Raw genomic sequence first — 25,362 nt, 5'->3', positions numbered from 1 at the left:
AAAGCTAAAAGTTTGTCAAAAAAGAGGTTGAACTTTATAAAACTATGCCCACTCAGGTAGGCTGATTTACCTTATACAGACTAGACTGCTCAGCTGTCCATATACTTCCGCAATGAAATCCAGACACATGATCCGAGCTCTCTAGCAGCAAACTACTAGTGTCACATTAGTCAGTACTTTAGCATGTCCTGGGGGACAGAAGGAAGGAACCCACCCATTCATATGCGACACACAGAGACAAGTGTTAAATAAACTGATACTCAAAACCAGCATGTGGCAGTGATACAGATGAGCTAAGCAGTGTTGTGAGGCCAGAGCTTTGTCCTTCTAAATGACATCTTTCAACTGACACCAGATCCAATCTCAGCTCTCGGGAAGCATGATGTCAGAAGGGAGACACTGGTTCAAACCCAATCCCCATTTTGCCACTGAAAGTATATCTACACTGGAATTAAAAACCAGCGGCTTGTCCTCGTCAGCTGAGTTGGGCTCACGGGGCTCCAGCTAAGGGGCTGTTTAATTGCGGTGCAGACATTTGGGCTTGGGCTGGAACCAGGGCTCTGGGACTCTGCAAGGGGGGAGGGTCCCAGAACTCAGGCTCCAGCCTGACCCCAAACATCTACACTGCAATTAAACAGTCCCTGAGCCTGCGAGCCTGAGTCAGCTGACCCACTGCGGGTTTTTAATTGCAGCGTAGACATACCTTGAGATGCTGCTGTGTCCACAATGACTAGGTCTCAGAGCACAGCATGGAGCTCTCAGGAAACACGGGCTTCCATTGTCAATTTAAAAACAATTTAGTCGAATTTCCACTCGCAAAATGTCTGGGACAACAGGAACGCCTAACCTAAAGGGGACAGCCTCTGAGGGTATGTCTTCACTGTAGAGTTAACTTGAGCAGTGCCCCTAGCCCCCCTCCCATCCACACACAAAACCCTCTCACCTGAGTTTGGTGGTGCTTTCAATTTGGGCTAGCTGACACGGCTGGGGATATAGGTTTTCACTCAGGCTCGTAACCTGCCCACATTACAGCGTTGACACAGGCGAAATCACTTAAGTGCGGATAGTTCTCCAATACTTTCCCACAATTCCCCTATGTGTCCAGAAGGACAGACAAATTCTCCCACAATTCACTGGGAAAGAATCAGAGCATCTCATCTTACTGCAGCATAAAGAACCTTAAGATATTCCCACAGGAGTCCTCGCAACACACATGGGGAGTACAGCATCACTGATGACACGGTAACTTGGGCATGACTTTGCAGTGTGGCTGCTCAGAACCAGGTGCCAATCATAGAATCATAGAACTGGAAGGGACCTCAAGAGGTCATCTAGTCTAGTCCCATGCACTCATGGCAGGACTAATTATCTAGACAATCCCTGACAGGTGTTTGTCTAACCTGCTCTTAAAAATCTCCAATGATGGAGATTCCACAACCTCCCTAGGCAATTTATTGCAGTGCTTAACCACCTTGACAGTTAGGAAGTTTTTTCTAATATCCAACTTAAACCTCCCTTGCTGCAATTTAAGCCCATTGCTTTTTGTCCTATCCTCAGAGGTTAAGAAAAACCATTTTTCTTCCTCCTCCTTGTAACAACCTTTTACATATTTGAAAACTTATCATGTCAATGATGACAATGTCATGTTAACTCAATCGCTTGAGTCAAGTCTGCAATGAAGATATACCCTGAGTGCCTGGGACAAGATACCATCTAACATACTTCAATTACACAGGAAGGAGAACACAGAGGCTTCTCTTTCCCTCTTCATTCACCCTGCAACCACTGAGGTTACTCTTAAAAGGCAAACTATGCATCAGGGCTTATGTTGCTGGGAGGCATCTCTGCTAGTAAGTGAACAGGCTGATAAATGGGATCAGCCAGCACAGAGACATGACGGATGTAGACAACGGGATAGATTGCCATCTCTCTACCAGCACTAATAACTGGATGAAGGCATGCTGCCCCCATGGCTAGTTTAGATGATATGCAGTTCTCAAGAAGAAACTGGACTGGCACAGGCAGTCTCAGTGATAAAGCATGGAAGCCTTGTATAGTGAAGTCAATTTTCACAGAACAGTTTCACTACAAAGAGAATTGCAATAAGTGCACAGCACAGCACTTGATTAATCTGGGACACTCTACCTACTTCCCTATAAGAGGATTCCACTGGAAAGTCTGTGTCTCAGAACCAAGACATACTGTATCTTCAGGTGGTATTTTAATTTGTTACCAGAGGCTCCCTATCTGCAGAAGGAATGATTCCTCAGCTCTGCCTGCACTGCACAGCTGGCCCTGGAAAAGGCCTTTGCAGCTCTTAGTTTTGGAATTACCCGTAGCCATGTTCAAAGCATGTTGAGGTTTTGGAATCAGTGTTTCCAAAAGATCTGGGCAGTAAGTCCCACCTGAACCTGTTCCTGGAGGGGGAGATTGAGAATGGAAGAACACAGAGAATCGTGCTTAGCTTACCCTGCTGCACAGCCTTCTCCAGGAGAAGCCAAAGTGGGCACTGGGCAGCACAGCTGCCTCTGCCTGCCAGCTAGTGTTCACACACACAGGCTCTGGAAGGCCATGAATGTTTCATAAGATGGGACTGCAGGTCATTTCTGATGAATGGAAAAGATCTTGATTGGACATGAGGGGGTGGAAAGATTATGAGGAGCTGATATGGTGAGTGTCAACTGGGGGTTGGGACAACTACAGAAATGCCAGTGCTCCCCCTAGGGAAAGTTCCTCCTGCTGCACAGTAACACTGCTGATGGGTCTGGTCTCTACATTGCAATTAGACAGCCTCACTTGTTTAAACAGTGATTCCTGTTCTTATCTACACTGGAGGGCAGTCACCAGGAGTTTTCTCTGAGGACATTGCACTCTACATGGGCTAATAGTACTGCCTATATCTCCACTCTCATTCCCATCCACTCCTCCCTCATGCACCATACTCTGCCTGTTCCTCTGGGAATGCCTTTTTCACGTTACCCCCTTGAAGGAAACGTCTGCCTCTACCTGTGCCTTAAGTATTCTCCCTCAAAACTCACTTTCCACCAACCATCTCCCTATGAAGCATTCTAGTTCCACTGTGGTATCTGCTAATTTATGAACAAAACAGAGCAAAAACACTCACCTGCACCAAGAAATGAGAAATAAATTGCTTGTACCACCCGCTTTCTTTGCAAATGACTACCTCCAAGAGCTGGACTCCCTTCCCATTGTCTCCCCACTCATGATGAAAGACAGGGATGAAAGACTGTGTGCACGTCTGTGGGGTCTATCTTAGATAGTAGGTCTCTGCCCCAAATGAACAGTCAGTCTTCCGTCATCTATTCAGTACAGAGAGGATCAATGGTGCTGTGATAAATGAACGGGGGAGGGGTAGCTCCCTTTTATGGACACCCAGCCAGCCAGCTAGCTATAAAATCCCTCTTAGTAGCTGTTCTCTACTTGCTTTACCTGTAAAGCGTTAAGAGTCACTGCGATGCATAGGTAAAAGGAAGTGAGTGGGCACCTGGCCAAAGAGCCAATGGGAAGGCTAGAACTTTTTGAAATTAAAACAAGACTCCCCTTTTGTCTGTCTGTTGTTGTCTTCCGGAGAGAGGGAACAGAGCAGCAATGCTGTAAGAAGCTTTGGGCCAGGTATGAAAAATCATCAGATCATACCTAGAAACTACTCCTTTGAAACCCCAGATATGTAAGTAGATTAGGGAATGTCTAGGAAGACGTGATTAGGTTTCTCTCTTTATGGCTTGTGGACTCCTCTGTGCTAACCCCAGGTGCTTTAGTTTTGCTTGTAACCTTTAAACTGGACCTCAAGAAACTATTCTTAATGCTTAATCCTTGTATTTGCTCTTTTTAAATCTAGCAATAGCCTGAGTTTCCAGATGTATTTTCTTACTTTTTGTTTTAATAAAATTTACCTTTTTTAAGAACAGGATTGGATTTTTGTGTCCTAAGAGGTTTGTGCATATGTTGTTTAATTAGCTGGTGGCAACAGCGGATTTCCTTCGTTTTCTTTCTCAGCTCTTCCCCGGGGATGGAGGGGGGCTGGGGCTTGAGGGTACCCCACAGGAAGGAATTCCCAAGTGCGCTTTCCTGGTTCCTCAAAGGGGTTTTGCTCTTGGGTGGTGGTAGCATCTACCCATCCAAGGTCAGAGAAAAGCTGTAACCTTGGGAGTTTAATACAAGCCTGGAATGGCCAGTATTAATTTTTAGAATCCTTGTAGGCCCCACCTTCTGCACTCGAAGTGCCAGAGTGGGGAATCAGCCTTAACAGGTGCTATGTAAACAATTTATGCCTTTCCGTCTCACACATATGGAGACGGATCAGAGGCCACCCAGATCATTGCCCTTTTCCTCTCTGTCCAGGGGGCTCCTGTGCTGCTTAAAGCAGAATGTTTTCCATTTCATTCAACTTTGGACCAGATGCTGGGTAGATAGGGCCAGATCCCAGTTGTGCTAATCAAAGTCGTTTGTCTCCTTGGCATACAATGGAGGGAATATTTGCAATTGGTGGGGGTTAGGATTAAAAATTGTAGGAGTACCCTTCCAAGCTGTGCCCACAAAATAAATCCCATCTACAAGATGCTACTAAAAGTAGACGTGCTCTCAGGGCACTACTGGGCTCCTTGGATTTTGTCTCTCCCCCCCAACCCAAATATAGTCAAATAAACTAGTTGGTTCCTCAGTTTGGCTTCCCTTCACTGGGGCTTGAAAGCTCCACTAGGTTTTGGTCCCCTTAAGTGGGGCTCAGATGCTCTGCTAAACTCCTTGGGCTTGGGTCTTTATTGACGGGGAGCTAAAAGTGGCAACTCTCCCCCAAGTCCACCCGCTTGTGGTTTCATTTATAGTCTATTGTGCAGATCTTCACAATATCATCTTCCCACTGCTTTCTTACTTGCTTTGATAGCAGTAAAATAGTTCAGAATGTTTGACATTTAAAGTATTATCGCTGGGCATGTGAGTCAGCACCCAGTGTAATGAATGGTGCAGTTCACATCTCTCAGAGCTATTGTCCTAGACTGTTGCAAACTCAGACTTTGCTACATTGGTTACACTGTCCACACTTGAGGATCTCTCAGGGTATGTCTACACTACCGCGGTAGTTCGACGGCTGGCAATCGAAGTTCCGGGTTCGATTTATCGCGTCTGGTGTGGACGCGATAAATCGAACCAGGAAGTGCTCGCCGTCGACTGCGGTACTCCAGCTAGACGAGAGGAGTACCGCGGAGTCGACGGGGGGGAGCCTGCCTGCCGCGTGTGGACCGCGTCTGAACCGCGGTAAGCTCGAAGTAAGGTATGTCGAATTCAGCTATTTGCGTACCTTACTTCGACTTGGGGGGTAAGTGTAGACCAAGCCTCAGAAACCGTAACTATAGACATTTTTCTTCGGTCTTGTCTACACGGGGGACATTGACCAGCATGGCTATTCTGGAATAATTCCCCCATGTAGATGGTCTACTCCAGAATAAAAATGAGACATCCTTGTGGCACCTTAGATAATAACCAATTTATTTGGGCATAAGCTTTCATGGGCTAAAACCCACTTCATCAGATGTATAGCGTGAAAAACACAGTAAACAGTATATATATTACAGCACATGAAAAGATGGGAGTTGCCTTACCAAGTGATTTTATTCTGGAATAATGACTCCACTTTGTGAGCACAGTACTTATTCCAGAATTAAATCACTCTCATTCCACAGTGGAGCCTCCATATGGGGAACTATTCCGGGGTAGTTTACTCCACAATAGCTAAACCAGTGAATCTCCCCATGTAGATAAGGCCTTAATGAAAGCTGAGATTCTGGAGAATCAGCAAGTAGTTTGAAAGAGGTGCTGGTATGCTGTACCACTGCATACTGGCTCAATTCAAGCTCTGGTTGCAGTTTCCCCCATGGCTCTCTGCTGAATTAGTAATTATCAAAATAGTCTGTATTTGCCCTAATTCAATGAGTTTTATGCTGACCATATAACACTTTACAAGTACCACATGCTCAATCGCATGCAGAGCAGAAGGAAATTGCTTCCATGCTCTAGTATTCCAATGAGCTCATCTGCTGCAGGATTACAGCTGCACCTTCTACAGAAAGAAAGAGAGCAACTTCACTCCCCAGGTATCTCAGCAAGTGAAACATAACCCCAAACAAGGGCACAGTTCAGGGACCAAAGGCAGCTCACCAACCGGAAATCACTAATGCAGAAATACATAAGAAGTGTCCTGCATTTCAAAAGGAGCTACAAAGAACACGTGGACTAGCCAGTGGAGGAAGGGATCTCAGCCATAACATTTAGTTCCTAAGTCCCCTTGATGAACCTCTCATATCACAAGAGAAGTGTGTAAGCAGTCCACTACCAGGAACTCCTTTGCCTGTCATTATCTCTTCCTATGTTGTATAATTTCTAAATTAGATTGTGTCTACTTGCAAATCTACAAAGTGACATGCACACTTACGGTGCTGTATAAATAATAAATAGAACTGCCAGACTGGATCAGACCAGTGGCTTTTCATGCTAGAGCCACAACAATTCACTGAATTGTTCTAACAGCCCATACAAAATGTTCTGGTTAATATAATCTCACATTGACTATTCCAGGGAGATTCAAAGATGTTTGGGCATATATGAGCACTAGAGCATCTGGAAGGATTGTGAAGACTATAGCAAGCAGAAAGAAGATATGTGAGATATCCCGTCCCCACTCTGCCTCACAGGTTTCATCATCAGGGCAGAAACACTGTTACTTTAATTTTCAAAGACTGAAGTAAACTTTACAACTGCTCAAAATAAATAAATAAATAAACCAACCACCAGAGTCAGACTCCTTGCCCACAACACAGCCCTACGTGAGGAGAAGCCACCCTGGCCTGATTCCCCATAAAAAGCAGAATGGTTAAGGTTTCTCTCAGGTTCTAAGCCATGCCACTTACTCTGGTCGGCAAATCACCAGGTCCCCCTTGTTAGTGCCATATGCCAATCCCAGGCCTGGCTCAGGTAGCCAGCGAGCAGAGTTTATGCTGACGTGTCTCCTCTGGTCAGCAGGCATCGGGTACAGGACGTTGAAAACTCTCTGAAAAAAGTCACAGAAATGGATTATTTGAAAGAGCAATAAAAATCAGGGTTGCCAAGGAGGCTCAAACACTTGAATTCCCTGTGGCAGCACAGCTGGGCAGGGAGGTTAGTCACTTATTTACAGGCTGTTCCAAGAAACAACTAACCTGTCAGGGAGAGTAAGCATCTGATAGAAACATATACATACATCCACAAATGTTTAACAGAGCACTCAGCAGATAGCTGTGGAGCAGGACAGCTGTTCCATCATTAGATCTTCACTTGGATAGTGGGCTACACAGCTGCAGAGTCCCTTCACTTGCACTAATTAATAAGAAAGCTGGGAGCTGATGGTATATTCACATCAAGCTGGACAGCAGCACAACTTGGAATTTTCTGGCCCTTTATTAGCCCCACTTTCCATCTTCATGCTCTCACCATCACACAACTAGGGGAACTGTGTCAGCCAGGAAATGTACAGGCTTCCACCAGCAATGGCCCAACAGCTACATGCATGGCTTAGCTATTAAACAAACCTGAGCCCCATCTACAAATGATATGGGATCTAATCCATGTTAATTGTTTCCTGAATTGCCTTTAGCAACTGGTTAACTTCCCCCTCCCAGGCTGCAGAGCATTGAAGGAAATGCTGAGTCCAGAGTTTACCGAGGAGACGCACAAGCACAGAAGTGACATACACCCTCTGAATTCAGTTTGCCTCCCACCACAGTCCCCTTCACCAAATTAATTTTGTTCCCTTAGCAAGGCCCTAAGCTATGGCTTGCTCCATACCAAGCACCAGCTGCTTCTGCCTCCCAATCTCACTTGAGCCCAATACTGCAGGGCATAAACTTGTGCTAATCTCCCTCAACTTTAAGTCATAACAGCTCCGCAGAAGCCTGCAAACTCCATCTGCACTCTCAATCTCCTATGGGCCAGGATTTTACATGCCAACCACACTCCACATAGTCAGGAAATTTGGGAAACTTAGGAGAGGTTGAGACTATAAAACCACGGTGGGAGAAATGGAAAAGAGCAGCAATGTGCTGGTTTGGCCATTGGGGTAAGTGGGGGAAGCGGCTTCAGAACACTGGGCCATCCAGGGCAGATTCCAGTAGGGGGCTCTGAGCATCAGGGCTTCAGAGGGAGGACCAAGAAGTACTTTAAAAAAAGACGATTCATTAAGGAGGCTAAGGAGGGTTATGCAGGAAGCAAGTTAAAATGCTGACCTGGAGCAATCGTAAGTGACATGCCAATTGTCTAGACTTTCCTCTCAAGAGGTCTGGGGTCTAATCTGCTCTGAGTCACAAGTGAAATGTGTGTTCCCATTAGAATCACTAGTCAATTTTAGCTCATCAAAACCTCTACATAAGTTTGGCCAAACTGGGCAATCTTTGTTCAGAAGTGGCCCAACAGCCTGCTTGGTGGTGGGCCACAGGAGATGGGGAATACTGGCTGCAACAGTATGGGGGTGCTGCAGGTTAGCACTGTGGTGCATTGTCACAGCTGTGGGGACCTAGGCCTGGAATAGCAGCAGTTCAGGATCCAGGGGCAGCATGATCTGTTGATTAAGTCCCTGGACTGGGACCCAGGAGATGTGGGTTCTACTCCAGTGCTACCACTGACCTGCTGTGAGATGCCGGCCAAGTCACTTTACGTCTCTGTGGCTCCATTTCCTCTCCCACCCGTGTCTATTTAGACTGTAAGCTCTTCGAGGCAGGGACTATTTTAGTACGTGTTTAAAGAATGCCTAGGTGCTGGGGGCCCTATCCTGGCAACTGTCAGACAAATAAATAGATCAGCAGAGTTATGTGACACATTATTTCTAGCTACAGGCAACTTTCAGTCTCTCCTCAGAAAGGGCCACCTTTAGAATAGCAAATGAGTCCTTTAGGATTTCTCTGAAAGATAGAGGCCAGTCACTATCTTTGCCCTTGGTGTCGCTTGATAGTCAGTGGTGTTCACAGAAGCTCAGTGTCAGAGTGGAAAGAACAGGTCCCTGGTGTTTTGTTAAGTATACCTCTATCCCGATATAACGCGACCCGATATAACATGAATTCGGCTATAACGCGGTAAAGCAGCGCTCCGGGGGTGGGGGCGGGGCTGCGCACTCTGGCGGATCAAAGCAAGTTCGATATAACGCGGTTTCACCTATAACGCAGTAAGACTTTTTGGCTCCCGAGGACAGCGTTATATCGGGGTAGAGGTGTACTTTCCACAACCCCCCCACTCTTCTAGTATGGCCATCCCGTTTTCTGCTCCTGCTTGACTAGCTAGCAAAAAATCACGTGCACACTAGTAGCACCCGTTGCCATGGAGACTGTGGTGCACTCTCTGAAATGGGGATTGTGGATTTTGATGGATCGGGGAGGAGAAAGTGGCTTATAACAGCAAAGAGCATTACATTTGGAAAATGATAAACATTTGAAATGTCACAGAAAAGCCACAAGGGGATTCTGTTGCACACCTATTTTTCCACAAGTGTCAGAGTAAACACTCTCCCTCTCTTCCTAGAGAGCTGCCTTCTCCCGAGGAATCACAGTTGGTGAAACTGGTTTTCTGAACTAGCCTCTGACCGTCAAAGGAATGGAACCCATTTGTTCAGCTGCGGCCCTGCACACTCAGTGATCGGGCGCTTGGAGGCCCATGGCTAGTTAACTACAGTTTGAAGTCCAGGTGTCTCTCAGTAAGGGGCACCCAGTGGAACATGATGGCAAGTGCCCAGCTCTGCCATGCTGTGAAACTGATAGCTAAAGGTGGAATCTCAAAGGTAAGAACAGTTGGAAATTCTCCCTAGTGACACCTGCTTCATTCAACCCACTTCTCCATTCACTTCTAAATAGCCAGTAGCTCCAAAGAGTTCCCCTCCCCTGCTGCTTCCCACATCCTTCGCTAATGGGACAATGCCATGCAGTTTTAAGAGGTGATGACATCCATGCGTGTGGTAATTAACAGATACAAGGAGAGAGAGAGAGAACGAACAGCTGCACTGGCATAATCACCACTCACAGCAGTAACCAGGCCCCAGCTAATCAGTCTGATGTAGTCATACAGATGAGCTGTTGCAACCGTATCCATTAATAAGACCTTCCACCCACACATAAAGAGAATACCAGAGCCCTTTCACATGCGCAGGTGGCCTGGCCCAGAGGACACTCAGAAAGCTACCAGGCACACCCTTCTCCCCTAAACAAGGACCAAATCCTGTTTCTGTCTGTCTCACTGCAACACTAACCATCTTCTGAAAAGCTAATGAAATACTTCAACCAGACAAGCATGCCAGCTAGAAAATTCACTAAGGAGGGCCCAACATCAACCTCTGGGAAAGGTGCTTTTCCAGCTCTATACTTGTAAGTACAGAATTCGTAAGATCAGAGAAGCCACTTAATGTTCACTCTTCTCCACTTCAGCCAAAGGGTTATGGGACCAGCTGTACTTTCTCCACATATTCCAGATTTGGAGGGGTGAGAACTTCATTTAACTTGGGCACCAGTTTCACCTATGCAATTGCAATGACATTTCCAGCAGGAATGGCACATTTTCAAGTTCTACCACCTACTGGCCAGCAGAGTGTGTCATTTATTACCATATTCAAGCCCACTCTAGTATAATTGGGTTACTGACTCAACATTCCATGACCAGGGATATTCCTAAGCCCGGACACCTCATTATCTCAGTAAGTTACCCACTGTCCACTCCATGTTTCTCTTGTTATTAAACCAGTGTCTGGGTACGAGATCCTGAAGAATTTTGATTCCAGTGCTGGGAAATTTCAGAGAATGGGAGTCTGGGAAGCTGCCGAGCAAATCCTTAAGAGCATGTCTCTGAGGCCTTGAACCCAACAGGTGATGCAAAAGTAACATAATTTCCCTCTTCAGCTGGAACATGACAACCCAGGAAAAGGGGCATGATACAGTCAGTCAGAAAATGCCTTTTCATCAAGTAAGAGATGTGCTTCCAGAAAACCTTTTACAGTGGACAGGTCACTGAATCTCAGGGATGTGTGAAAGACTCTGAACCCAAGGGACCAGAGGAAGAGGGGGTGTCACCGAATCCAGGAATGTCAAAAGGGAAAGTGATTTTCTCTAGACACATCCCAGCAGTATCTAGCTAAGTTCTTATAGCATCATACATGAACGGTATCAAAGGAAAGCAATTTCTGCTAAAGAGAGGATAATACACACGACCCTTTCCATTTTACATCCCTGCATCTGAAGGGTGGGAAGAGACTCAGCTGAGTCATTTGTTACTGTGCTTTCACATTTTCAGATGTCTCACAAAGATTATCTTTCAAGCAGCCACTTACAACTTGGGTGCAGGTTGGGGGAGAGTATCTATTTTGTTCTCCTTGAACATAGAAGCTGTGTGCATATAAAAATCATTCACAAAAAAACAGGCACACCCCCATCACCTCACAGCCACCTTCAAGGCTAATCAAGGAGCATCTCTGCAGAACGATTTGTCCAGGACATAGGGATTTGAGGAGGGAGGGGTATCAAGCTGGGGGGAAATGGGTGAACAGAGGTCCAATACCCAGAAATGTTCTGCATACGTTACGCTGGAGAACATGAAGGCTGCCAAACTCTGCTGCTGCTCGCCCTCCATCTCAGCAGTGCTGGAGCATCAGCACTGTGGCACCTGTCATATCCAATGTTTGGGTATTAAGAGAAATATTTATTTATGGCAGGAAGCCAGGAGAGGCTTCATGATGATCAGCAGCCTCAAGGAATCTTTCCTGATGATTCCTTCCAAGCTATCAAGCTGCTGTACATGGGTGGGCTTGAGAGCGCTTAGGGCACAGTGTGCACACAGAATTATGGTGCTAATTTGGTCTCACTCCAGGGGATGGGGACTTTTTATTTTTCTTCAAACAGCTACCTCTGCAAAGTGTTACTTATCCACCTAGTGCTGCTCCTCCACCTGCCCCATCCTAAGGTAATGGCTGCTACCTAACGATGTCGTTTAAATTCCACCTTCCCCCCTGCATTTAAGGGGGTGTCAATGAGAAGAGTTGGAAAGGAAACTCCCATGGCCTGGGATATTGCTCACACCAAGAAGGCAGCAGGCTGCCCTCAAGCTTATGATACAATTGCCAGCAGACAGTGCTGCTGCAGCTGCCAATGCCCCAGTCCCAGCAGCATCACATCTCAGGCGCCACGTCAATGACAAAAGCATCTGACCAACGGCTTCCCAGCTCTGAAGGAAGGGATAGAAAGCAGAGGGAGATTCCTGTATCCTTGGCAGGGTGGGGGAAACATTCCCTTTCCTACACTAGGCGCCGAGGGAAGAAAAGCATGTTTTGAAGCTGGAGAAGAGGAGAAAGAAGCTATAGGCTGTGCTGAAGACACAGGCAGCCAGTGAAACTCAGCAGGAGCTCTTGCTTTTCTTCATTTTTAAATTTAATAGAGAGGCATTTCTGCTCTCGATGAGGCGCTTCTCCTTTGTGAGATGCTGATAAATCTCAGGCCGTTACCTTTACTTAGCCTCAGCAGCAAATGGGGCTGCTAGATCAGTCTTGATAAGAGGGACTGCATGAATAAAAATGCACAGCCGCTAACTTGTTTACATGGGGGAAAATCTTGTCATCTGTAATGCTCCAACCTCGTGGGTTGGGGGGAGAGGAGCGGCTGGAGTGGTACAGGAGGATTTCACAGGCACTAGACTACAGTTACACACTATTATTAGTAGTTTTAAATAGAATGCAGGCTCCCATCCGAGACTGAATGCTTGTAGAAAGAAAGCATGAAAAACAGAGGTACGCAAAGTGCGCTGAAGAGGGAGCTGGCGAGGAGCAGGTTCAGACATCAGAAAAGGGCTGGAGTATAGGAAGCCATGGAAATGGATCAGAGCCTAAGAATGGCAAGTGCCTTGAGAGTATCAACCTGTGTTTAAGGAGGCATATTTCTAAGGGAGTCTACTGAACAAAAAGCATTAGAATGAGGGAAGTCAATGGGGACCCGATGCTGAGAGAACCTTTAAGTTCAAGACTGAGAGCACTCCACCCTAAGGTGGCAGGGAGCCATTAAGCTTCACCTGTAGGGTCCCTGAGGAGGAACTCTGCTCTTCTTCAAGCTTATGGGTTAACAAACTGTGCAAGTGTGAAGGCCCTTGGGCTCACTCTGGAGGTCCTCCAATCATCACACCCTCCTTTCTCCCTGGGCTTTTCCATGCCTCTTCATTTCAGTGACTGACACACTGCACGCAGGCCTTGAATATCTCCTCGTGTGGCCGCAGCTTATACTGGCAAAACTGCACTTTTGTCAGTACAGGTTCCCCCAAGTGAAATACCCTGTACTGACAAAAGCAGAGTTTTGCTGGCATAACTGTGCCTACTCTAGAGGCTTTTGCTGGAACAGCTATGTTGGTAAGAGATCATAGCTTAGTCGGGGGTGTGATGAGGTATGTCCACAAAAGTTTGTAGCATAGTCCTGGCCTTAGGAGCAGAATCAAATACAGACAGACATGGCCCTATCCAATTCGAGCTCATTCCAAGGCCAAATTCACATACATCCTACCCTGGCTAATAGATCAGAGCCTTTTTAGTTATTTATACAATGTCCACATGTTTGCAGAGTGCTTTTCAGAAACAAATAGGGAGTGTGTCAATACCTGGCAATGAGGGAGGGGATAACTTGGGGCAAGATAAAGGAAAAGTAATGTGATCTGGGCTCTGTATTTTGCAATTCCCCAGCTGTAGAATTCCCTCCTTGCTGCTCTGGAATCTCAGCTTGCATTTAAAAAAAAAAAAAAATAGCTCTTTCATTGCAAACACTACAGTGAAAGTATGAACTGTGTATAACTGATGCAATATTTTTTTGCCCCGTTCATCTCAGAAGGCTGTTAACTTGGAAATCTAAAGGTGACCATTTCAATGTCAAGATTAACTATTATTTTAGCAGAATAACTCCCCACATGTGCTTATCCTACGTCCCAAACTGCTTCCCACTCTTCTTCAGATGCTGCAAGCCCCACGTGTCCCTCACTAGTTGCCAGGATCTACAGCTTCAGCACCATCTTCTATGGATGCAGTAAGGCAGTTAATACAAAAATCTGTGGCATACTGACAGCTGAAAATTTATGTACAATGTAAAGCCAACAACTTATCAGAGGAACGATAGTCTTCCTGTGCTGATTGTCGTTCATTTCCACATTTATTCAGACCACAACCTCCTATTTTTAAAAGTGGCAATGAAGTTGTTGGTGAATTTCAGTATGCTGCGGGGCTGTGCCAGAACCTTCCAACAGTCTTGTAGCAGAGTTTAGGTTTAGCTTGCCATGGAGCATACAGGGCCTCAAGTGCATGTGAACACGATGACTGGGTTTAGGTTGAGTTACTGATGGTTCAATAACGCATATATTTTATATATAAACACCGTGATCAATGCGCCTTTTGCGAGCAAGGATTTTTGGCAAATCTTTCTAAGAGTTTCCAGTTTGGTAAGAATTTCCCTAAATTAAGGCACAAATAGGAGGCTAGTTATGGCTCTGAATCTTTCACAACACATCTCGCCCCTTCTTTCATCGGTTCACCCCTGCTCAGATAGGTTAGTCTGTGCCCTTCCCTGCAATTCATCACTGTCAACTCAATAAACGTTTCTTCCCACTAGCCATAATGGGATAAATCAATCGGTTCTTGCCCATCTTTTTGGCTCTCTTGGAATTGATGCTTCTCACCCTAAATTTTGCCATGTGCAACAAGACAGGAGTTTTTTCGAACTGTGTTCATTTTCCCCAGATGTGACAGGATCACATGTTTTCTAAGTTTATTTTTCACTCTACAGATATGAAGGCAACATATAAATTTGTTGTATTCCATTTAGTCTCCAACTCCAACAGAGCTGAAGAAGATCCTAGTTTCGCCTTTCAGGATACACTGATTCAACTGGGACCTAACTCCCTGACTTGGGATGCATTAGGCGAGGTATTTCTAGTAGGGATAAGGAGGTGCTGCTTCCGTTATACAAGGCACTGGTGAGACCTCATTTGGAGTACTGTGTGCAGTTCTGGTCTCCCATGTTTAAAAAGGATGAACTCAAACTGGAACGGGTACAGAGAAGGGCCACTAGGATGATCCGAGGAATGGAAAACCTGTCGTATGAAAGGAGACTCGAGGAGCTCGGTTTGTTTACCCTAACCAAAAGAAGGCTGAGGGGGGATATGATTGCTCTCTTTAAATATATCAGAGGGATAAATACCAGGGAGGGAGAGGAATTATTTCAGCTCAGTACTAATGTGGACACGAGAACAAATGGATATAAACTGGCCGTCGGGAAGTTTAGGCTTGAAATTAGACGACGGTTTCTAACCGTCAGAGGGGTGAAGTTCTGGAACAGCCTTCCGAGGGAAACAGTGGGGGCGAAAGACCTCTCTGGCTTTAAGATTAAGCTTGATAAGTTTATGGAGGGGATGGTTTGATGGGAGAACGTGATTTTAGTCAATAGGTCAATAACGTGCCATTGCTGGTAATTAGTATCAATGGTCAATGTGGGTCTGGCTGGCGAATCATGCCCGCATGCTCGGGATTCTGCTGATCGCCATATTTGGGGTCGGGAAGGAATTTTCCTCCAGGGTAGATTGGCAGAGGCCCTGGAGGTTTTTTGCCTTCCTCCGCAGCATGGGGCAGGGGTCGCTTGCTGGAGAATTCTCTGCGACTTGAAGTCTTTAAATCATGATTTGGGGACTTCAACAGCTGAGTCAAGGGAGAGAATTATTCCAGGAGTGGGTGGGTCAGCTTTTGTGGCCTGCATCATGCGGGAGGTCAGACTAGATGATCATAATGGTCCCTTCTGACCTTAAAGTCTATGAGTCTATGAGACTCCTAGTGTTGACAGACTATGAACAAAGATACCTGGCCCATCTCCTGAAACGTATGAGCAGGACATGAGGCCGTGGGGGAAGGAGAAACTCTACACAAAGATAAAATGCTGCCACTTTCTTACTCATTGCTCTTGATCATGTAGCTTATTGTCATCCCTTAGACCAGTGCAGGTCTCACAGAATAGAATATAAGGGTTGGAAAGGACCTCAGGAGGTCATCTAGTCCAACCCCCTGCTCAAAGCAGGACCAATCCCCAGACAGATTTTTTGCCCCAGATCCCTAAATGGCCCCCTCAAGGATTGAACTCACAACCCTGGGTTTGAGCCAATGCTCAAACCACTGAGCTATCCCTCCCCCTCATTAGAGCACACCCAACTCTGCCTTTCTTCAGGTGAGTTCTTGGTGTTGTAGCCTGGTATCCCATCTCAAGAAGCCTATCATGACATAATTTCCTAGGAAGCTTCTTTTAATAATCAACTAGCAGATGGGTTGAAGAAAATTAACAAGGACTGACTCTTAGGAAGGCGTTAATCATCTCGGGCAAAAATGCCGCCTCTCGCTCAGCAACATAATGCTCTTTCAGCAAAGTGCCTCATTACTTTTCTTCATTTCCTGCTAGATTCTCCCAAAGGCCATAAAAAGGGCAAAGAAACCCAATGCCTCAAAAACTAGAGGGTACTGTCCAGTACTAGATCTGAATCCAAGAATAGAGGAAGCAACAAATAGAACTAAGCAAAAAGGCGCTGTCCTTTAGGGGAGAAGCAGATAAAAGTACAGAAGCAGCAGGCATGTTGAAAAATGGGCCGTCAGCATCAGAGAAGACAGATAAATGTATGTCAGTGCAGATATGAATGCTGTACAAACAAGACTGTGCCCTAAGCTACTGCTGATCTCTAGCAAATTACTCTGACATCTGCCAATGCTGCAACAATCTAGCAAAATTATGGCCATTTTTATGGCAAAAAACGGATGATCCTCTGCTAATTTTTAGCCTTAATTCAGCCAGTGAACCAAAAACAGTACCTTTGAGTTGCCTGTTAAATGTCATGCTGAGAGAATGAAAGCAAAATTTACAGTATCATAAAGTGACAATGACAAAAGCAAAGGATTCACATACAGCTGCCACTCCATCCTGCTCTCAGCCTGTTGGGAACTCAGTGGAACAATAAATGAGATCAAGTGTCAATAATATGCTGACGAAACAGCTATGTGTGTCCTCATCTGGATCAGAAGATGCTGTCAGCCAGCTGCCTAAATGTCTGAAATGAATAAACAACTAGAGGAAACAGTTGTCTTAAAACTTAACCTAAGTAAGGTAAGAGGAAACACTTTGAAAAATCTTTAAGAAATCATGACCAACCCCTCAATCAAGAGTCAGACTGGTGCAAATCTTGAAGTCACACTCTGTTCAGCGTTATGCTTGGGTGAGCAGGTTCCAGAAATATATTTCTCCATCTCTGATTGACAAGATTACTGCACCCAACTCCTCAGGCACAAGGCCACAGTGATGCTTGGCTTTGTTACTTCAAGGCTGGGATACCACAATGCTCCCTATGTGAGGCTGACAGAACCAACTGCAGATTGTGTCTACTATAGAGTGCAAGAGCTCATCATGCCCTCACCAGAGCACGCAGACTGGATCATATCACTCTGGTGGTCTGTCCTGGTTCCTTGTTCAATATCAATCCAATTTAAAGGTGCTGGTCCTAATCTTCAAGGTCCTTACCGGGTTAGTGGCTGACTATCTTAGATACCCTATTTCTCTCTTCAGCACACAATGGGCATGATAAAACCGACATTCCTACTTGAATGAGACACATTTAATTATTGTATTTGGTGTCTAATACCATAATTGGTGCACTAGAAACAGATCTTGCAGGAGTTTCCAGACCATTGAAATACCTACTCTAAGTTTTGGACTTTACTGGCTTTTGTACAGGTGTGGGCCCCAGTGGACAGAGCAAAATATTTTCAGCACATGATCTTCCCATCAGAGAATGCATCTCTTAACTCTTACAGTGTGCCAGCCCTACAGCCATAGACAACAAAGCCCTTTGGTTATCCATAAAACAATACAGAACAGGTAGCAGCAGTGCAAATTTCCCACAATGCCCCACACCACTACAAATGTCTCAGCCCACAGCCATGTCTCGTCTAGAGTTTTTGGTTATGCAGTAATTCCACTGCTGATTCCACAGAAGGGGTCTTATGGAAAAAAGTAGTATATGATTGTGTAATTTAAAGACTGTAAGTTAATGCATAGGCATAAGGGGGCTGAGATAAAGTTACACAGGCAACATTAATTCAAGTATTTCCTAACTTTAGATTAAGGTTGCAGAGTCAAACAATGTTCTTTTAATGTAGTTTTTAAACATATAATTTAAGTTTTTTAACACCTTAAAAACTGAAAAACAAAAATGTCATCCTGTGGAACCATACTGACCCAACAGGAGGCTTGAGCATGATTGAGATCTTCAGATCCACAGTGTAGTCTTCTACCATTTCTGCTAATGGAGTAACTGAGAGCAGTTGAAAGCTGTTATCTTCCATGTGGACCTGCCACTAGAGCCGTGGTGGGCAACCTGTGGCCCATCAGGGTAATCCACTGGTGGGCCATGAGACAGTTTGTTTACACTGACCGTCCGCAGGCACGGCCACCCGCAGCTCCCAGTGGCTGTGGTTCGCCGTTCCCGGTCAATGGGAGCTGTGGGAAGCGGCGGCCAGCACGTCCCTGCGACCTGTGCCTCTTCCCGCAGTTCCCATTGGCCGGGAATTGCAAACCATGGCCACTGGGAGCTATGGGCAGCCGTGCCTGTGGACGGTCAATGTAAACACTGTCTCGCGGCCTGCCAGCGGATTACCCTGACGGGCTGCAGGTTGCCCACCACTGCACTAGAGGGATGGAGATACTTTGTAAGTGGGTTTCACAGCTATTTGCTAGACACTAAAGGAATACAGAGACTCTAGAATAATGAGTTCAATTCCATATTCTGCAGAATGCCCTCTAATGATCACAGACCTTTCTTCCCTTCTGGTCTCATCACCTCCAGGCTCCTATTTCCCCACCTCCTCCCCCATCCACCCACCCACCCAACATTCCCCACCCCTCTGAATTCAAATAAATCTGCTTCCTCCTCCTACTCCAGGGTGCCTGGGCATCAGCAACAGGAGCACAGGAGAGTTTCCCTGCTCTCAGGCCCTATGCTTGGTGCCACAGCAGCTCCTGGCAGTCGCAAGGAGCAATTGCTGGGAAAGTCCTTCTCAGCCATTACAGCACCAGGGTGGATGATGCAGAGTCCAGTCCAGTCCAATCACATGAAGCTTTGAGATTTAGCTGCCAAGCTAACGAGTCTCTAGGCATGTACAAACTACAATTTTTCAGGGGCTTATAACTTGGTGTGACAAAGTTCCTCCTCTATCTTGGTGGGTCCTGCGCTTATTGGCGGATTTTCTTGCCTCAGAGATTCACCATGTGGGTTGGGGAACAGCCCAGAGACCTTCCCCTCTGGAAGAACCCACAGTCCAGGTCAATTGGGAGGTTTGGGGGGAACCCGGGCCCGCCCTCTACTCCAGGTTCCAGCCCAGGGCCCTGTGGACTGCAGCTGTCTATAGTGCCTCCTGTAACAGCTGCATGACAGCTACAACTCCCTGGGCTACTTCTCCATGGCCTCCTCCAAACACCTTCCTTATTCTCACCACAGGACCTTCCTCCTGGTGTCTGATAACGCTTGTGCTCCTCAGTCCTTCAGCAGCACACCCTCTCACTCTCAGCTCCTTGCGCCTCTTGCTCCCAGCTCCTCACACTCACACCACAAACTGAAGTGAGCTCCTTTTTAAAACCCAGGTGCCCTGATTAGCCTTAATTGATTCTAGCAGCTTCTTCTTAATTGGCTCCAGGTGTCCTAATTAGCCTGCCTGCCTTAACTGGTTCTAGCAGGTTCCTGATTACTCTAGTGCAGCCCCTGCTCTGGTCACTCAGGGAACAGAAAACTACTCATCCAGTGACCAGTATATTTGCCCTCTACCAGACTCCTGTACTCCACTGGTCTGGGTCTGTCACATTGGGTAGAACTTCTCAATGAAACAATTGTAAGAATTTCTTTAAAATCTTGAAAAACTGAAGAACCATTTTAGCTGGAAAAATAACCCAAAACAAAAAAGCTTTGCTAGTGTAAAACTGAGTCTGATCCCAGTACATTCCATGTTTTGCGAAAAGCAAACACAGCGAGCAGGATTTGAAAAAGAAATGTGCACAAGTGAAGACTTCCATCCCAATCGTCAAGCAGGTAAAACTTCCAGAGCATGTGATGGAAAGAACCCAATAGATCTTAAACACCCAGTCCTGTGTTCCCACACAGCTCTGACACACATTATACTTAACTTCACACCTCTGCTATTCAATTTCTGTGCCCGCGCTCTTTACCAGTGCACCTCTGTCAATTCACCTCAATCCTGACCGGCACAACTCCACTCAATCTCTCCAAAATATTAAACCCAGGCTCACTGTAAACAGAAGATGGACACTGCAATGTAATCTACACAGGCTGCATGTTAAAGCAATTCAGGAATGTGGTACTTTTATATGGAATACATTACTCCGGAGTTCCACAAACTATGCTGGATGACAGTTGGCTTTTAGGTGCAATTTAAGACGTTGGCTTTCATTTATGAATCCCTAATGAGTTGGATCCTGATAATGTTAGTCTCCTCTCCTCCCATTTGATACTGTGGCTGTTGAGATCATCTGAGGCAACAGAACCAACACCCCAGCTTAATTGTGAGAGGGATGAAGGCTTGTTGCTTCTGTTGTAATCGGGAGGGGGCAGAACTGTAGAATTCTATTCCCCTGTTAGCTTGCAAAAGCTGGAATCTGATTACCTTCAGGTCAAGTTGCAAGGCTTATTTGTTCTCCCAAGCTTTTCCAGTGTCAGGGTGGAGAGTATCTGCATAAGGTGATGGGAGAGCTTTCTGAGGGATTCAATAGAATTTGGAGTGCTGTTTCTCTTGGACTTTGCTCTCAGGAATTGTTAAAATAATGTAAAATTAGAACATGTGCCCAGGGCATTGGTTTATAGAGCATGGCTGTGATTTTTAAACAGAATAAAAGTAAACGTTAAGCAGTATTTCCTTTGTCACAAACTCTGTCAGCACACTGGCAATATGGATGATTACTGATTCTTTATCTGTAATGTACTTGTTTTAAATTACAAAGCAAAGAATAGAAGCTTTAATGGGTGCTTATTTAAAAAATACTTTTTCTATTACAGACTTGCCAAGCTGCCAACAATCTTTTACCCAACCGAATATGAATACAGCAGCCACTAGTCAGCACTGAGTGTGCTATGACTATTATAAAACATCTTAATTGAGTCTGTGGTTTTATTTTACATGCTCTCAGAAGCAGGTACAGAGCAATATAATAGCCTTATTGCAAATCCCAAAGATAACTTGTAAAAATGAGCCAACAATTCGTAAAACTAGATGATGAGATAAACATTTAAAAAATAAATGGCAGTTTTATTGTGCCTCCCATTTATTTTTTATATCTTGGACTGATTACAAAGAAAGTGCATGGCAGAAGGCAATAAATGCAGCACTGCTCAACTGTAGTGCAGCATGTGTCATACTGCCACATGAAATCTTGCTTGCAAAATTCATTCAAATTGGTCAGGACATGGACACTGTCATATTGACTGAAAACTAACTGAAAGACTAAAGGATTGTGATTAACAGGCAAGGTCAGGAAAGAGGCATTTAGTGGGGCCACAGAGAATGGGGTTAGGTCCTGCTACGTTTAACATCTTCATTAATGATCTGGGAAATGGAAAAAACAGATTAGTAGTGAAATTAGCAGCTTCTGTTAAATTAAAAGGAGCAGCAAACACCAGTGCAGGGGGGAAAACCCACAAAAAAGGCCCTAGAGGTTAAAAATATAGGCAGGAAATAACATGAAATTCAACCTGGATAAATACAGCTAATCCATCTGGGGAAAATAATCCAAAACAGAGATATTCAGATGGAGGAGGAGAACTGGGGAGCAGTAATGCTGAGAGTGAACAGCAAATAGGACAGAACTTTGCAATGCAGTAGAGTGGCAAAACAAAAAAACAAAAAAACAAAAAAACAAAAAAACAAAAAAACAAAAAAACAAAAAAACAAAAAAACAAAAAAATGTCAATTTTGGATTGTATCTACTAAGCCTAACATCCAAGAGAAAGGAGGAAATATTACCTTTATATGGTTCTTGTGAGACCACACCTAGCACATTACATAAACTCAAATACTAGAAAGACATTGACATGTGGAGAGAATTCAGAAGAGCAAGAAAAGTAAGTATGAGGCTGGAGGATTAAGTTACAAGGAAAGATTAAGGGAATAACAATTTATTGCTTTACTAAACAATGACTAAGAGCAGGAGAAAATAAGTGTCTACAAGTACTTGAAGGGTGTAAACACCAAGGAGGGAGAAGACATGTTTAAAACTAGTTCAAAGGGATACAAATTGGAGGAATGGAATTGAAGAGGAAAACAGATTGACTATTAGGCAATAGTTCTTAAAAGTCAGAATAAGTCGGCTGAGGAACAGTCCCCACAGAAAGGGAGGGAAGCCCCATCTATTGGGATTTTATAGCCTATCTAGAGAATAGGCTTTAAGGAACAATCCCGGCCTGGCTCCTTGTAGGAATGGATGAGATGTGAACTAAGAGGACTATTCCGCCTTTAACTTTTATGATGTGGTACAAGAGGACCCTGGGAAGTGACACACCCATCTATGGCAGTGAAACTTGGGTAGGTCAGAGGGATCCTCAAACAGCTGGAGATGGAAAACATTTTAGAACCAGTGAGAAGTGCAGTCATCACGCTAGACACTGCTGCTTATCACATCCATATTCAGGCCTCTACCCCAGCTGACCATTAGATGATCTGTGCTGGGATGTCCCTCTCTCTGCAGTTTGGAGACTGACCACAGAGTTATGAAGCGGAGCCAAGCAATTTATCCCAATAGAGAGGCGGAGTGTCTCCCCTGCATTCTTACAGAGGGACGTCTCAGAGCAACTCTCACACTCTGGGAAAGCACTGCCAAAATCAGAGATAACATTCAGAGGAAAACGCTATTTGTGGCTTTGTAGCATTGGTCACGGAACAGCGTTATGGAAGCTATTCCACTGTGTAAAGCTACCACCATTCAAAATGAAAAGGTTCAAAACCTTAGCCAGTCAGGCATACACACTAATCCACACTGCTTCGCAGCCACAGTTTACTACTTGGGACACCTACTTGGTAATTACTGATAAAAAAAGACATGCATTAGCCACAGGCATATTTCAGAGATGTAAAGATGCAGTGTGGTGCTCCTGTGGTAATGGAAAATGCCATGACACTGTCTTCAAGTGTATAGGAATTAACTCCAGTATCCCGTCCAGATTTAAATTCTAATTATTACATCATTCTGCCTCCTTAGCATTCCGTCTGCAGTTTCAACTAGGCATGGTTTCCATCCTCACTGCCTAACTTAAATGTTATGTAGCACCGCTATTGAACAGCTGCCATGTTTTACAGTAGAAGTGGTTACATTTCAGTGGTGGCTGATGGGATCACTGTGCCCATTTTGTTAAATTTGCCCATTGTTTTGGGAAGAGATAAACGGACTCTACAAATATCAGACTTATAGGGTTGACAGCCGGCTTCTTCCACAGAGCACAAGCACAAACCCTCACTCACCCCTAAGACAACAGCTCATCCACACCAGCTCAAGCACTTGTGTTAAGCTAGATAGCAAACATCCACTCAGAGTGCAACAAGAGTGCATTTATTTGGTATAAGCATTGCACTGATGTGGTAAGCATCATGCTCAGCCTTCAGACAGGATACTAAACTGAACTCTCGTCCTCTCCCAATCACTGGTGGCTACTCTCCAGGTAGACGTTAGGCACTTTTCAAACAGAGTTGACAAATAATCCCAATGCCCCAGCAGAGAGATTCCTTCAACTCCTTAGTGAAACCAATTCTAACACCCCAGGCTGGGTGCAAGATATTTATAAGCAAACCATGGCTGCCACACATGCTGACCCGGCAGTAGTAATGTTCATATTTGGGATGCTCCAAGTATGGGGCATGCTACAGACAGAAAACTGCTGCATGGTTGATGTCAGGCTTCAAGCCATAGTAAACTTTCACAATTCTGTTCCATTTAGGTCCATCACTGTGGTATGCAAGTACCTAGTAGATTTTTAATCACTCAATGGGATGGGAACTTTTGACCCTTAGACTCATAAGCCAGCAACCACAGCATTGAGCCACAGAGCCAGCTAAACAAGACACCAACACAGAAACAAAGCGCTGTAGGAGCAGACGAATACTCACCCTCATGGATGTTTCTCCACCATGTGGCTGCTGCAGCCTGAAGACCTGAGCCACCATGTGTTCTGTGGAAGGGTGCAGTAGGATGCGCCGGGAAGCCAGTCCCACCATCACGTACCTGCCCATTGGAGACAGGCTCACGGAAATGGCATTGGGGCCTGGGGATAGAACATAACAGGTGACATTTCCCTTGAGGGATTGCAGAGCCACTGGCCCTTGTCCTCATTAATTGTCTACTCCCTCATGTGCCTTATAATCCACTATGTAATGAGCTCATGCTGCAGTGTCCACTGAACTAGGAGAGCCCTACCAATGCCAGTTAGAACTCTGCAAGGAGATTCCTCACAGCAGTGCCCTCCCATTAGCAACTAGCCAGGACTTCAGCAACAGGAGCTTCACCACAGCGGTGCCACATCATTGCCTGGTCAGATCATCAATTATGTGATCTTCCTTAGAGCAGTGCCATGCTACTTCATTGTGATCTTCCGATCAGGGCATTTCAATGCCAAGAGTATGCTCCTGAAATAACAGTCCTGAGATCTCTCCCATCCCACCCCCCGATGCATTCTTACCAAATCTTTTTGTGTATAGCATCTCGCCCAGGTTGTGAGGTGCCAGAGAATACACAGCCAGTATGCCTTCATCAGGAAAGCCCCGCTGACTGCTGGGAATGAAGGCTGCCAGGAGCTGCCCATCTGCAGAGATATCGCAGCTAGCATCATTGTAAATCTTGCAGTTCTGAACAAGCACATTCACAGAAGCTGCAAAGGAAAAGGAAAGAAAGGAACAGGGGTTAAAGAAGTAAAGCTGCAGTTGGGAAGAACTGAGGCTCAAGCCTAGTGCCAGAGATAGGGATCTTCCATGCAAAAGGGCTACAGATTTTTGGTCTCCTTAAAAAGGTCCCACAGTATTTACAGCCCTACTGGAATACAATTTATTCCAAAATGGAGAACAGACATTTTGAGGAATCTTCAGCCTTAAGCAGAGAACCAAGGATGATTACATGCTATCAAACCACCTTCTTCATCCTTAGACCACACTTCGCTAAAGATGGCGTAGTTTAGAACAGGAGTTTAGAACTGTGGACCTTTGAACACTTGAGGTCCACAGAGAGGTGGCTGTTCACAGGGTTCTTGTTT

The 25,362-nt window shown here is 45.3% G+C and overlaps 1 protein-coding gene across 5 annotated transcripts in view; it reads right to left on the bottom strand.

Annotated features, from left to right (window-relative positions):
* The window catches only part of AMBRA1 (autophagy and beclin 1 regulator 1), a 162,295-nt gene that overhangs the window by 37,252 nt on the left and 99,681 nt on the right, over positions 1–25,362 (bottom strand). For all 5 annotated transcript variants that reach the window (XM_065402400.1, XM_065402401.1, XM_065402402.1 and 2 more), the window contains 3 exons: positions 24,796–24,984; positions 24,227–24,381; positions 6,924–7,063 (listed from right to left, as the gene is read on the bottom strand). In XM_065402400.1, coding sequence (XP_065258472.1) covers positions 6,924–7,063; positions 24,227–24,381; positions 24,796–24,984 — 484 coding nt within the window. The remainder of the gene's footprint in view (positions 1–6,923; positions 7,064–24,226; positions 24,382–24,795; positions 24,985–25,362) is intronic.

This window comes from Emys orbicularis, chromosome 4 (assembly GCF_028017835.1).
Source record: "Emys orbicularis isolate rEmyOrb1 chromosome 4, rEmyOrb1.hap1, whole genome shotgun sequence".
NCBI classification, from domain to species: Eukaryota; Metazoa; Chordata; order Testudines; family Emydidae; genus Emys; species Emys orbicularis.
The sequence above is the reverse complement of the archived record's forward strand: the minus strand, read 5'-3'. Positions and strand labels throughout refer to the sequence as shown.